The 16,067-nt window shown below is 37.3% G+C and overlaps 1 protein-coding gene across 3 annotated transcripts in view; it reads right to left on the bottom strand.

Annotated features, from left to right (window-relative positions):
- The window catches only part of cacna1c (calcium channel, voltage-dependent, L type, alpha 1C subunit), a 550,322-nt gene that overhangs the window by 194,595 nt on the left and 339,660 nt on the right, over positions 1 to 16,067 (bottom strand). For all 3 annotated transcript variants that reach the window (XM_052030488.1, XM_052030489.1, XM_052030490.1), the window contains 4 exons: positions 13,259 to 13,328; positions 6,941 to 7,073; positions 5,001 to 5,130; positions 3,254 to 3,313 (listed from right to left, as the gene is read on the bottom strand). In XM_052030488.1, coding sequence (XP_051886448.1) covers positions 3,254 to 3,313; positions 5,001 to 5,130; positions 6,941 to 7,073; positions 13,259 to 13,328 — 393 coding nt within the window. The remainder of the gene's footprint in view (positions 1 to 3,253; positions 3,314 to 5,000; positions 5,131 to 6,940; positions 7,074 to 13,258; positions 13,329 to 16,067) is intronic.

Here is a 16,067-nt window from a genome sequence, read left to right as displayed (position 1 = left end):
TACAACAAACCATGTTTTAATAAGTGTTTTGAATGTTTTCAATGCAAGAGCAAAGCAATTTTGTCAGGGTTAATCCCTGTGAGTTCTGAGTGCTAAACTCCTATGGTACTTGGTAAGATTAGGTTGAACTGATAGAACACTGTGCATGAGGAGGCACCAACAGGAGATAGGCACATCCCTCTGAAGGGATGGGTGGTAGCTGGAATCAAATTAGACAATTATTTTCTGTTACTCTCACATCCTAATTCAGTACAAATTTTACTAAATTGTTTGGCCACCCATTGAGAATAATAGTCTTAGAAATGTACAGTATAGAAACAGGCCCTTCAGCTGATCAATGCTGACCATCATGCCTATCTATACTAATCCCACGACTGCATTAATTCCATATTCCACTATGCATTGCTCTTAAATTTTGTTACTATTCCTACCTCCATCACCTCCTCTGGCAGATCATTCCAGATACAACCACTCTTTGTGTGAAAAGTTTACTCTTTAATCCCCTTTAAACCTCCCCCCTCTCACTTTGAACCTGTGCCCTCTAGTTTTAGATACCCCTACCATGGGAAACAGACTCTGGCTATCTACCCTATCTGCGCCTCTCATAATTTTTATAAACCTCTGTCACATTACCTCTCAGCCTCCTTCGCTCCAGGAAAAACAGACCCAATCTGTCCAATCTCTCCTTATAACTCAAGCTCTCCAATCCAAGCAATATCCTTGTGAATCTTTTCTGCACTTCCTCTGGCTTAATCACATCTCTCCTGTACTATGGAAACCAGAACTGCATGCAATACTCCAAGTGTGGCCGAAACAATGTTATGTACAACTGTAACATGACACCAACATAACATACCGTAACCCTAACTCTTGCACTCAACACCTCGGCCGATGAAGGCAAGCATGCCATATTCTATCTTTATCACCCTGTCTACCCATGTTGCCACTTTCAGTGAACTATGCTCCCTCTATGGTCTCTCTGTTCAACAACACTCCCAAGTGCCCTGCTGCTCATTGTGTACGTCCTGCCCTGATTTAACTTACCAGAGTACATCACTTCTCACTTGTCTGAGTTAAATTCCACTTGCCATTCCCTTGCCCACTTTCGCAGTTGATCAATATTCTATTGTAACCTTAGACAACCCTTATTCACTTCAACCTCCTTCACCACCAATTTTAGTGTTATCTGCAAACTTACTAATCACGTCACCCACATTCTCATCCATATCATTAATATGTATGACAAACCACAGGGGACCCAGCACCAATCTCTTTGGCACACCACTAGTCACTGACCTCTAGTCTGAAAAACAACCGTCCTCTACTACCCTGCCTCCTATCACCAAGTCAATCTTGTTTCCAATTGGATAGCTCATCATGGATCTCATGGATTCTAACCTTCTGGACCAGCTTATCATGTGGGACCTTGTTAAAGGCCTTGCTAAAGTCCATGTAGACAACATCTACTGCCATGCCCTCATGAATCCTCTTGGTCATCTCTTCAAAAGACTCTAAATTTGAGAGACATGATTTCTTGTGCACAAAGCCATGCTAACTATCCCTAATCAGTCCTTGCCTTTCCAAATGCAAATAAATCTGGTCTCTCAGAAGCCCTTCCAATAACTTTCCCATCACTGAGGTAAGGCTCACTGGCCTGTAGTTCCCTGGCTTATCCCTGCTGCCCTTGGATAAAGGCAAAATATTATCTATCTGAGTAAGCTTGGTAAATAATTTACCATACAGGGCATGCAACAAAAATCTAGTTTTGTTGAAGTAATCAATAACAATGTGAATGTAATTGGAAATCTTAGCCAAGATAATAATGGATAAGACTGTAGATTAGCTAGTAATTTGCAGAAAATATTTGTCTCAATCAATGTTTGAGCTGATAATGTTCTGGCTTGAATATGGTTTTCCAGTAATCGACATACACTTCTCAACATTTAAACATTTACCTACATTAGTTCTTCAAAGTGAACAAGGCAAAATGCTTGGAAAAATTCTTAATGCAAGCATCCATTAAAAATCTCAAATATAGACAGAATGTTACTGCAATGCATTTTCAATGGACTTTCATTTTGTATTTTTGTTGTTTAAAATGATCAAATAATGCAGTACAGCAATGTTTAACCTTATTGTTTTATATTGTTTAGATAAATTAATTCATACAGTAATATTATAATCTTAAATAGGATTTAGCTGTGCAAATATTTAAATACTAAATGTACAAATAACTACATTCAACTACAACAACCTTGTATCATGCAGATCTTTATCCCTGTTTCCCGAGGTTTCATTCAGCCAGAGGCCTACTGCTACTCAACCGTAGAAGTGTGTCAAAAATCTCAGTGAAGCCTTGACTGAGGCCAACAGCGGTCACCTACCACCCAAATGGCTGGGACATTCTCACACCAAGTGGCGTGGTCTGCTGACTTTATAGTGAGCAGGCAGTTGAAAGGTTGCCAGCTCAATGAGCAATGAGTAACTTCACTGATCAGGTCACCTTATCACATGAAAAGAAGTGGTTGCAATTATGGTAGTAACTGTTGATTGACAGTTTGGATGCTCTAGCTTTATACAGTTCAGTAGAGAATATAAACAGCACCAACACAACCAAGACACGAGGAAGGGGGAAATGAGTCGGATTGAAACAACGAGTGCTCAGTGTTTACCACAGAGAGACAAGCTCAGCTTGGACTCATTCATCTGCAAGCACAAATTGTCACTAAAGGAGCAGAACCAAATGCCTCATATCTCTGATGGTCACAGGCTGGGAAACCAAAAAGTGTTGTTGAAGTCTGGAGGACAGTATGAGGAAGTAATAAAGAATTGTTGTTCCCTCATCACGCCCAACCTTACTCTGTATCTTAAAATCCGTCTTAACTCTAACTTTTCTCAGTTCTCTCTTTTCTGTTCTGATAAAATCTCTTTAACCTAAACTGTTTCTCTCTCCACAGATGCTGTCTGACCTGCTAGGTATCTTCAGAAATTTTTTGTTTTAAGCTCCCTTCAACAAATTGTCTATGAATAATCTGGATAATAGGTGATAGAGAATAGATCCTTGCTCAAATGCATTATTACCACTACTACCTTAATGTGACCCTCTGCCTCCTATGACAAGACAGTTACTAATTTCATAAGATTTTCCTCTTCCTTAAAACTTCACATGGAATTGCTTATGTCTTTTTGTGGCAGTTGATCACAAATGAAAATAAATACATAAATTCACAAGACACAATTCATGTGTAATTACCTTTAATACAATTTCCACTGTAAAAATACTAGTGAAGACATAATCAGCATAGGTAAGGACCTGCAAAAGAAGAATTTAACATTAATTTCAATCCAACATTTTTTAATAATGATTGCAAAAGTTAACGATCAGAATGTAAATTAAAAGGTATCAGTGACCATGAATATACTACAGGAGCATAAAAAAAGCAGCAAATCCGTTGTGCCTCTTCCTCATGGCTTGTTAGACAATTTACTACTCTACAATACAATTGAAATTAATACTATCTGTCAGGCCACAGAACTTAATACCATAATTGAATACATCAGATTACAGTTTCAAACTGGTGTTTACCTTGTATATATTCCTTTACTAACACAAACACTTTTGAATCCTTTTTCTAATTTTAGAAGTGAAAATATACAGCAAAGTTTTCATGGAAGATGTACCGGATGAGTTAGATATAAACCAACTGTAGTCACAGTATCTCTAACATGATTTAAAGGCAGTAGTTCAGAAGTGGCTCCACAAATTTAAAATAAAATACCTGCACTAAAGGTTTATATATTGGAAAATATATATCAAGGGGGATTTCCTTGGGAGCTGTAAATTCTGTAAATAAAATCCAACAAAAGTACAGGGGAGCAAACTCATGGCAGCAATTCAAAGAGGCTCTCTTCAGACTTAAAAATAATTCCCAAAAATTTCAACAATCATTTGGGTAAATAGACAGTTTCACATTAAAATACCATCAACAATCTAAAAAAAAGGATGCAAGCGCTATCAGAACGGTGAACACTGGAAGGCACATAAATAATTAGGTGTATTGGCACAGCTCTACCTCGATTAAATGAATCACATAAGATAAATAGCATATAAACTCAAGGATGAACAGGTATTGACAGAGAGATTATCATGAATAGGAACGTCATTGGCTTGAGAGAAGGACAAGAACTGAGGAAACAGGAAAAAAAGATACAGAGAAATAAAAGAAAAACATTACAAATGTTGGAAATTTTAAGTAAAAACAAAGACAGGTCAAGGTGTGTCTGTGCAAAGAGAAACAATTAACGTTTCAGTCAATGATCTTTCATCACAATTCAGCAAAAAGGATTAGCAATCAGAGTTTTAAGATGCCTTGTTGATAGATGGAGTGCTCGTTCTTGAACTTACACTTAATTTCATTAGGATAATATAGGAGGCTGAGCACAGGAAGTGGTGGGAATAATTGAAGTCAAAAATGATTTTTAATTCTGGGTGATATGTGGATTGAATGGAGGTGGTCTTGTAAGCTGAAAGGATAAGCTGAACTTAACTTGACAAACTCAGTCTGTCCTTAAACCATAACCTCATTTCATAGGTCAGCCACAACATTATGAATTCTGAGTGCTCTGTCCCTAGTATGTCCAGCAACTGAGGAACTACCTTTTGGCTTATCTTAAAGTCAAATGAATCCCAAACACAGTTATTTCCAAACTTGTGTATTTTTACAATTAATTTTTACCTTTATTTTCAAATATAAAATCAATTTATTCTGTGTGAAAGACTTAATTGCATGTGGGTATTATGGCTGACATCCATGGACAGATGCTCCACTTAGTTTAGTCACAATAACATTTTTTATTTATATTTCCAGAACCTACTTTTATATTTGCCATTGTAGGTAGATATTTTGATAACCAAACAGAACAAGAGCATATTCGTGCTTTAACTATTCGACTACAATAGAAATAAAATCAATCTCAAATCTTTGTATGTTTGAACTTACTTGGTTTCTTTTGGTGTCCTGATGTACAGGATCTTCTGCTGCTAGAGAAATACTACTCAAGAGGATGAAGAATAAGATGAGATTTGTAAAAATGTTGTCATTGACGATTCTGTGGCATAGCACTCGGAACCTATAATGGAAGTTTGAATGAGGTAAATATAGAATTGAAAAGTTTTATTGATTATTACTTCAGTTTTTCAGCTTATACTCCAATTTCACAATACAATGTTTATACAATAACATATGATCCAAAAAGTATAATGATATTACAAAAAATTGCCAGATAAAATATCAGCATATTTTGTTTGGCAATTTATATCTCACACCAATAATAGGGGGTGATCAGAGACTATTATTTGTTTTCCTGCTTTGTCACATGGTATCACTCTGCCAATATCTACAAAGACTTGCTTTCCTTAAGAAGGTTGAATACAAATATTAATGGAAAATGAAATCCATCCCATTGAAATTCATTTCCGAGCAATGCAACGGCAATAAAGAGGAAAACAAAACATCCCCAGTATAACAAATCCTCAGTTTATAATAGCAATCAAGTGAAAAATACAATGCCATTACAGTATACCTTATTCCATACCTCTGAGGAAAGTGTAAATATGGTAAGACCTTGTGGGAATCAATTCTCAAATAATATTGAAAATCTACCAAATTTTACATACAGATTAACTCCAGTGCTTGTCTAGAAAGATATACAAACTCAAGTTGATAGCTTTTTATGACCAGTTCCCATTTCATATTTCTAGATAATTTTGTATCTATCAGCAAAAACAGACATTTATTGAATGGATCAAAAGTGTTCATACATCACAAACCATATCTAACTCATTCTACATTTAATTTTTAATAGCTATTACTATAACCACTCCTGCCACCCTTCTTAAATCCTTAAGTAAAATATGAATTATAGCTGTATTTCCAGCAGAGCATTGGAGATAAGATTTATTTGATGAATTGGTACAAGCCCTCCCAAATGAGCCTGTGCATGGGTGCTGAGGACAATTTGCTTTTTTCATCTGATATTCAGGCATATTCAAGCATAGCATTCAAGAATTATATATTTTATACATATTTATTGCCATAGAAGCCATTCGATCCATTGAGCCTACACTGGCAATGCTATTAATTTCGTTCCTCCACTTATTTCCCTCTAACATTTTTCTCTCTTACATGGTCATCATCTTCATCTTGATTCTCCTACACACACCAAAATTAGGGATAATATCGATGAAGCTGTAACCAACATAAGTTTGGAGTATGGGAGGGAAATGGAACATCCAGAGGAAACCCATGCGGTCACAGGGAGAATGTGCAAACTCTACGTAGACAACACCGGAGATCAGGATTGAACCCAGATTACTGCAACTATGAGGTAACGCTCTATTATCTGTGCTATTTCAGAAGGGGTACTCTAATTTCCCGCTCCCCCATCTCCAACACAAATATTTTTGCCTTGAAACTGGTACTCTGTTCGAAACACTGATATATTTGTAAGCAGGAGAATGGAATATTCTATTTCACATATGTTTAATTGAAACATACTGTAAAAAGTTCTAACACACCCTCAAAAAATTACTTTGAAACAGATGGCCAAGTTCTTGCAACCTCTCCTTCTTTCCCAATACTTCTCTGAGCACTGGAAAGAAAATGGGCCACTGATTTGCTTCTTGACATTTGCCAGTGTCATTCAGTGATCATCAGGAAGGACAGGTGATCAATCCATTGTGGCTTTTTGTCTGATCGTATTTACATTTAGGAATTAATAGCATCTTCCTGCTATCTGCTCCTTCCATTGACGCCATAACTGAGATCAGGAGCATAACAAATGAGAAATCATTTACACTTCATTCTGCAATATCAGTTTGACATGTTTTGCAAGTTAAACGTGTATATTACATTCATTGTGAAGGTATAATGGTTGATACCTGTTAGTGGTACTGAAGATAAAAAAAGCGCTAGCATCAGGCATAGGGACAGCCTTCTCTTTTATATGCAGTTCGGAGAGTGGACGAGGGCGTGGTCCAACAGGCATTTCTGGCTCATCTTCATCATCATCACCTGAAGGCAGAAATTTAACTTCAGCCTTTACATCCATATATTGACAGGATATCCTGACTTCTTTTAGATGTCGATTATAAACTTTCTCCTGAATGCTTGGCAGACTATAACAACGACATAAATTTAGCATGAAACAAACCAGTTTTTAAAAAAAATTTGCCTTCACTTGTTTCATTTGGGCGCCCTTAATTAAGAGAAAAGTGCTTATTTGGTTCTAGTATAGCTGCTAGATTCAAAAGTGTGACATATTTCAATGTGTGACATGACTTCATCAGTGGTATCTAAACCATTCTATGCTTTACTCCTTGGCTTAGTAAATTCATCCTAGTAAGGAGATTTATCTTGCTTTTTAACAATTTTATAATTTAGCATTATCAGAGCTACAAAGTATGGTGCCCTTTTGTAATTTGATGAAGTCTGCACAACTTCCTGTATATAACATAATCAATTCAGTTTCAAGATAATATACTTCTTGTTGCCTTGGTGAAGCAGCCAGCATAATCAAAGACCCCACCCACACGGGTCATTCTCTCTTCTCTCCTCTTCCATTGGGTAGAAGATACAGAAGACTGAGGGCACATACCACCAGACTTAAGGACAGATTCTACCCCACTGTGATAAGACTATTGAATGGTTCCCTTATACGATGAGATGGACTATGACCTCACGATCTACCTTGTTGTGACCTTGCACCTTATTGCACTGCACTTTCTCTGTAGCTGTGACACTTTACTCTGTACTGTTATTGTTTTTACCTGTACTACATCAATGCACTCTGTACTAACTCAATGTAACTGCACTGTGTAATGAATTGACGTGTACGACTGGTATGCAAGACAAGTTTTTCACTGTACCGCGGTACAAGTGACAATAATAAACCAATACCACTTTCCTCTGCATTATCTTCTACCAATTTGAGTCGATGTCTTCTGCTTCATACAAAATATTCCAATTTAGTCCATTATCTTTTGTGCAACACATCCACTGTAATATCTTATTTTTACTGTGGATTCTCAAATCTGTGTTACAACATCTTCCAAATTATTTAGCTTGAGTAATTCTTTGAAATATATTTATTTAGTTATTCATTTGTGCTACTTTTTTGACAAATATACTGTGAAATTTCAGCAGGCTATTTTCATTGCCTATGACACTTTGTTTTAAGAAATACTACACATTTTGTGGGTTATATAGTAGCATAGAAAATAAAAGAAATTATAACACAGAAGGGGGTGACTTAACCCATTGTCAGTTGATAAAGAGCCACCCAGCCTAACCCTACCTCCAGCACTTGATCCATAGTCACACAAGTCATGGCTTTTCAAGTGCACATCCCTTTCGTGCAGAGAGGTCAGAAGCCTCATACCCTCTAGGTTAAATAAATAATCAATTCTCCTGTAATTCTTTTACTAATTATTTAAAATTTATGCTTCATTTCCCACCTCAAACTCCCTGCTGTTGTTTGACCTCTCCGCTAAGAAAAATAGGTCCTTTCTGTTTACTTTGTTTAGGGCCCCCATAATTTTATACATCTCAATTAGATCTCAACTGAGCCACTGTTGTTCCAAAGAAAACAATTGCAGTCTATCCAATCTTTCCTGAGAGCTGATGTTTACCAGTGCTGGCAACGTTTTCAGAAATTTGCTTTGCCCCTTCTCCAGAGTCAACATATCTTTCCTATAATGTGGTGATCAGAACTATACTTAGTTCTCAAGCAGTGCCCCAACCTAGTATTGTATACCATTTAAGCACGATCTCCATGCTTTGGTAAATGAGGAAGGAATTGATCTGTCTTGCTACCTTTAAGGACCTGTGGTCAGACAGTCAAGGCCCCTCTGTTCTCCTACATGTCTCAATATCTTCCCATTTATTATACATTTCCTTGTTCTATTGCACCTTCCCAAATGCATTACCTCACAATGGATGAATTCCACTTGCCACTTCCCTGCCCAACTGACCAATCCATCTTGTCATCAAGAACTTTCTTCCTCATTGTCAATTGCACAGTCAGGTTTGTATCATCTGCAAACTTCTTTATCCTGCCCACTACATTTGAATATAAATTATTAATACATACTACAAATGGTGAGTATGGGGTCCTGTGAAATCCCAAAGGAAACAGCCTTCCAGTTGCAAAAATATCTGACAAATATTATTGTGTGTTTCTTGCAACTGAGCCAATTTTGGATCCAATTTTTAACTATTCCTTAAAAACCACAGACTCTTAAGATTTCTGTCAAGAGAAACCTTGTCTAATGCCTCACTAAAATCCATGTATACTGCATCAAAAACACAGCCCTCATTGACCCTGTTGCAGATAAATAGAGGTGTTAATAGAATTAAGAAAGTTTATTCTGCTAAAAGTGAAAAAGTAAAAACAGAAAATTCAGGAAACACCCAACAAATTGGAAGAAGTGCAAATAAATTGCAAACCTTTCCTGGAAAGACAATAGAGGCTGATGAAGTGGAAGGTGAACACAAGAGAAACTCATCCATGCTCTGGCAGTGAGCAGAGTGTGTAAGATCAGAAGTGGGGTTAACAAAGGAGACAGAGTTGGGAGCCAGATCAACTATGATAGAGGTGAACCACAGCTAAGGAGAAAGGACATTTTCTCAAAGGCATTGGTGTGGACTGTCATGTCATCAGAACAAATGTGTTGGAAACTAAGAAATTGAGTGAATGGAACAAAGTCCTTACAGGAAACAGGGTGAATGTGAATCAGTGGGCTTCCAATAGATATTGGTCACCAACCTATACTTTGAGATGGAGATACAGATGTCAAGAAAGGGATGGGAAACTCATGTGAAACTAAGAGCAGGGTGAAAATTGCAAACAAAGGTAATGATATTTGAAAGTTCTTTGTGTGTGCAGGAAGCAGCACCAAAACTGTCATCAAAATGTATTAATATGTCAACAGGATGGAAATTAGCATACTTTGCAGAACACCTCCTTTCAGATTGCAAGGATGGTCCTGTGCTTTTAGTTACATGTCATTTTAATTCCTTATCTCAGTCCCACTCTGACCTCTCTATCTTTGGCCTCCTACACTGTCCAATAATGCCCAATGTAAGTTCAGGGAATAGTAGCCCAACTTCTATCTGCCCTCATGACTCAATAATGAAATCTATAATTTCAGGTAACCAGTCCTACTTCAGTTTCAATTTGTTCCTTTGTTTGTTTTCTGTTCTGTCTCTAAATGCTGTATTTAATGTAAAGGATGCCTTGCCAACTTTAGGCTGTGCCCTATCTCAGACATTCCCTTTGTGCACTTGACATTTTCCTCTTTCTGTAACTTAAAACAGGCTTTTTGTACTCACTTTTCTAGTTCTGATGAAGGGTCATTGACCTGAGACATTGAATCCATTTCTCTCACCACAGCTGCTGTCTGATTTGCTGAAAATTCCTGGCATTTTCTGTTTTAGTTTTGGATTTCCAACACCTGCAGTTTTTTGCTCCAGTTATTCTGTTTTGTCAGGGTTAATGGGGTTACAATAGCTTATTCTGTTAATGTCATCTGCGTTTTGTGTCACAAGTTCTCAGTGTGCTTATTAGTATGTGCAAGACAGTACCTACATGAAATACAGGGACATTGGACAAATATAGACAGAGTGAGTAGCCAACCTCATCATTTCTGAATAAGCTGTCTTGATAGCAGTCCTGCCGTAACAAGTAATTTTTCTGAAACTCTGGTACACCCTCCACAACATGCTTGTAATAAAGATATAGAGTTGTCCTGCTTCCAGCTTGCTCCCAACTCTCAAGTAGTTTTATCCTTAGCTGCCTCCAAAAAATTCCATCAAGTTAGTCAGTCATGTCCTTTGTTTAACAAATGCATGCTGATTGTCCCTGATTAATCAGTGTCTTTTGAAATGAAGGTTTATATTGCCCTACTGAAATTATTCCAATAAAGGTATATTATCTGTTCCACAATTACATGGTTCATCCCTTCCTCACTTTCTAAATAACAATGTAATTTAGATCACAATTTTAATAACAATGTAATTCAGTCCTCTAATCCTCTGGCACCAATTCAGGAGCCACAGCTGATCGATAAACAGTGGATAGCACTTCAATAATTTCTTCCTTCTTTTCCTTGTACAACCTTGGATATGTTTTATCTTGGCCTAGGGTTTTATCAATATTCAAATGTTAAACCTCTGAAGATTTCCTCTCTCATACTACACTTATCAGATTGAATATACCTCCTCCTGCTTAACTGCGATATCAACATTGTCCCCCTCTTTTGTGAAGACAGCTACAAAATATTCATTAAACAGCTTACCCATAAAATCCAACTCCATACTTAAGTTACCAGTTTGGTCCCTTTATTCTCTTGCTATATATATGCAATTATAAAATGTCTTCGTATTTTCTTTCACTTCACATCATTATTTTACCTTCTACAGCCCCTTTAATTTGAACCCTCATACTTTCTATCATCTAGAATTTCTGCGGTATTGGGCTCATGGCATCTAACCCAAATTTCCCATTTTGTCCAAGTTTTTGTGTACCCTTTTTTCTTCCTGGGAACATGTGTAGACTGAATGCCTTGAATCTCCTTATTGAACACCTCACACTGCTCTGGCACTGATTTACCTTCATAGCTAATTCCAATCCATTATTAATAAATCTTTTCTCAGTCTAGTAAATTTTGCATTCCCCCAATTTAGAACCTTTTCTTCTAATTTATCATTGCCCTTTTCCACAACAATGCTAAACCTAAATGCATTTTGATAACGATCATAAAGATGCTCTCCCAGATTTTGCCTTCACCCAAATGAAAATAAAACTGCAGATGCTAGAAATCTGAAACAAAAACACAAGACGATGGAAGAAGAAATGTTAGCTCTGTTTCTCTTCTCATGGATATGGCCTAACTTGCTGAGTGCCAGAATTTGTGTTTTTGTTTTCCCTTCACTTGCCCAACTTCATTCCCTAAAACTAAATCCAGAGTTGCCTTCTATGCATCCCCCTTGACTTAATAAATTTTCCTGAATCCTATTCAGGCATTCTTTGAACTCTATATCTTTTGTCTTGACTGATTTTTTAAGATTTTAAGATTTTATTTACAGCGCGGTAACAGGCCCTTCCGGCCCAATGAGTCCACGCCGCCCATTTTAAACCCAAATTAACCTACCCATACGTCTTTGCAATGTGGGAGGAAACCGGAGCACCCGGAGGAAACCCATGCAGACACAGGAGAACGTACAAACCCCTTACAGACAGTGACGGGAATTGAACCCCGATCGCTCGCGCTGTAATAGCGTTGCGCTAACCGCTATGCTACCATGCCAGTTATTATCAAAGCAATTAGAATCCCTCAATTTTACTGCCTCTTTTGTATTCAGTACATTAAAACTTAAATAAAATCATATTTCTAAATCAGTTCAGCACAAGGATTCAACAACAGATGAACTGAACTACCTTCCTGCCTTACCTTTAAGTTATTTTCTTCATTTAATTACAGAAGCCATCATAATGAACAATTAATTTGATGCACTTCCTTTTATCAATTACTGTCTCAAAGATAATAGTTTATATTTCAAGCCCTTCACTACGTCAAATACAGAATTAAAATCGTTTTTGATAGTATAACTTGATTGCTTTGTATCTTACATATTTCATTCTATAGGTACATCATGCTTCTTGATCAGGAGATCATGCTATGCTAGTTCACAAATATGTTCACATATAGAATAAATTCTTCCTCTTTTATCAAACTAAACCCAGACTGTATGCAAGGTTCACCATTCCCATCCCCAATGCTCACCAACACACTACCACTCCCCCCAACTGGCCATCCCTTTCAGGTTTCTCTCCTTTACTTACCTTAGGTTGAGTAAACTCCAGAAAGAAAATCAAATTTCTTGCACAATTTTTGGTAACTAGTTCTGGATACCTATGAATAGATCATCTGCTTGCTTGTCATCTTGGGGCTTTTCCTTTGCTTGGTATCTTACTCCCGACAATGAGACTCCCTCACTAAAAGGGCAATAGGAAAAGAAATAAGTAGCTCTGCCATCTGTTTCCTTGAAGGAAACACATGGCAGAGCTCCTTATTTCTTTCCCCTCATTTCCCATATCCTATTCTTTCTATCCAATTAAAAACACACATGAATTGAGTTAACAAGATGAGAATAAAAACAGATTTTGTGTTTCCCTGTAAAATTTGAGTAAGTATTACCTGGAAATTCATTGGATGGGTAAGGATTCTTCTCTTCATTCTCTTCAACCTGGTAGTCATCCAAACCAATCTGTGACACATGGAAAGTAAAATGCGTGGTGACTATTGGTGACTTTTGGAAATAGAACTTCCAGTATTCAAGAAAGAGTATCACACATGATCAACGATTCTAAAGAAAACTGATTGCTTCAAGCCAATTAGTCACACTTCACTGAAATATGTTTTTAACCAATAATAACCTTTGAAGCCCTTTCCCAATCCAGACATATCTTATGTTAAATGTTCTTGTTCAGAAATCAGTTATCCCTTCAGGTTTTTGTGTTTGAAACAATTTCAGGACATGTATAATTTCACATTGCTATCCTTTTGGACAATGGGTTTGGTAATGGATTGGATTATGTTCAACAAGGTCCTTGCCTCACATTCATTCCCCACAGTCACACTAACCTCTTGTGGCCTCACCAGTCCAATTGACCTGGAGGGAAGCAATCCAAGAGCAGCAACTAGGCTTCGAATGGTAGGTAATGAGGCGCTGCCCCTTGCCTAACCAGGTGGCTTGTGACACTATGTGCTGACAAAAGGGCTTTATAAATGTTTCTCTATGTCTTGATAATCAGCGTAATTTAAAATCAATTGAAATAGGTTTAAATAACTTTTAGAAATGCATTTATTCAAAAACATTTTTAATTCATATAAATTAGTTCAAAATTACATTTTTTAAAATAAAGAAAAGAAAGGCAAGCCATTTACTTTTTCAGTTCATGTCAGTGGGTCCTATGCCAAGCTGATAATCCAAAAATAAAGTGGATCCAACCCTGCTGCTCAGCACAGCTGAGCTCCATCCCTGGATTGGTGCCTTGTCTAGGTTAGATACAATGCACAGAAGTCAGAAAACTATGCAAAGTTGTTAGCTTGTGGTTCTCTAGGAACAGCAGGATCTGGGCAATATTTCAATAATGACTTTTTTAAAATGAGAAGTTCCTGGCAGAAGTCCCCCCCTAAAATAGAGATGTTTGGCAGATGTTGTCTGTGCAGAAACCCATCTTAAATTATTCTTGAGATAAATTATGGTAAAATCTTCAATATATGGATTATACCATTTTGCATACTTGTGTACTCATTTGGCCCTGTCAATATTTGCACATTCTTCCAGTTACAACGCCTTATATGATTTTTATGGTTTTGTGAACAGAAAAGTGAATTCAATAGAATTAAGATTCAAATAACTAAAATTAGTGTGATCCAAACCAGCTAAGTTGTCAAAGCTATATGATTCCTACGTCACCCAAGATGATCCAGGTATTTAAGCAATATAGAGGTGTCTCTGGATTTATATTTAAATTCCTTGTCCAATGCTCTGTTATGTTGAAAGGACTGGACAGAGTAGATGTGGCCAAGCTGTTTCCCTTGGTGGGTGAGTCCAGGACCAGAGGGCACAATCTTAGAATTAGAGGGTACAAGTTTAAAACAGATGAGGAGAAATTTCTTTAGCCAGAGGGTAGTGAATTTATGGAATTCCTTGCCACGTATAGCAGTGGAGGCTAGATCATTGGAGGCGTTTAAGGAAGAGATATAGATATCTAATTCGTCAAGGTATCAAGGGATATGGGGATAAGGCCAGAAATTGGGGTTAGAATAGTTTTTTTTCTTTTTTTTCATTGCCCCCCCCCCCCCCCCACCTTTTCCTTTTTTTTCCCTTTTCTTTGGAGCAGACTCGATGGGACGAATGGCCTACTTCTGCTCCCTTGTCTTGTGATCTTGTGACATGCAAGAGGGAGCAGTAGCCTCAGAAATAATCTCACAGTTCATGTAATTCATTTGAATTACAAGTCTGAACATTCTCAAAAGAAAAATTCTCAAACTATTATTCATGTTGCTATCAGTGAGAGATGATCACTGCAGATTATTGGCTGCAAATGTGTATGCACTATTTTCTTGGTGTTAAAATGGTTTTGAAAAGCTCAAAAAAGATCAGAATGTTGTACACACCTTTTGAAAACAGCATTGTCAGGCTTTGTCTTTTAATGCCATGCTATTTCAGAAACAGTGGATATTACTGAAAAGCTCTAGTTGAATTCCTTGCCACTGCCAGCACTTAAGATACACTGCTGAGATCCAATAAGTCAGCCCCTAAAGGTACATATATACAAAACCACCTGCCAAAGCAATTAAAACACCACTGAACAAACTGCACCCCAACATATTTAATGTGCTACATCAAGCAACATGATAGCTTACATATGTATTTCTTCTCGAATAAAGAAAAATAAAGTTCTTGAATACATATGAGACCAGGGAGTTTGCTTCCGGGTTTAGTAAAAGGGACCAGGAGAAGCTTGTCAATCATGTCACATGAAGGAGGATATTTTCTGTTCAAGTGGGGTCATTAGTCTTTTCAGGGATACCCGCAGGTGACCCTAACGGGAGGCTGCAGTGAACTCTCCGTTCCAAGCTACACTGGCTGCAGTGGTGATCAGTGTTAAACATATAAATCATGACCTCACAAGTAAAAACAGAAAATGCCATAAACACTCAGCAGGCCAGGCAGCATATATGGGTAGAGAAATAGAGTGTGTATCAAACTAATGACCTTTAATCAGAAATGGGAAATTTCTTTAACCAAAAACATTGTTCCTCTTTCCATAGATGCTGCTTGACTTGCTAAGTGAATCCATCAATTTTTTTATTTCAGATTTCCAGCATCTGCAATTTTTTGATTTTCATGCCCTCATAAGATTGGTTAAAGTGAGTCCTTCCAACTTGACATTTTCAATACATCTACAGTTCTTGCATTCACCTCCTTTCTCAC

Source organism: Pristis pectinata, chromosome 15 (assembly GCF_009764475.1).
Source record: "Pristis pectinata isolate sPriPec2 chromosome 15, sPriPec2.1.pri, whole genome shotgun sequence".
Taxonomy (NCBI): Eukaryota; Metazoa; Chordata; class Chondrichthyes; order Rhinopristiformes; family Pristidae; genus Pristis; species Pristis pectinata.
Note: the sequence above shows the minus strand (reverse complement) of the source record. Positions and strands in the feature narration are given on the sequence as shown.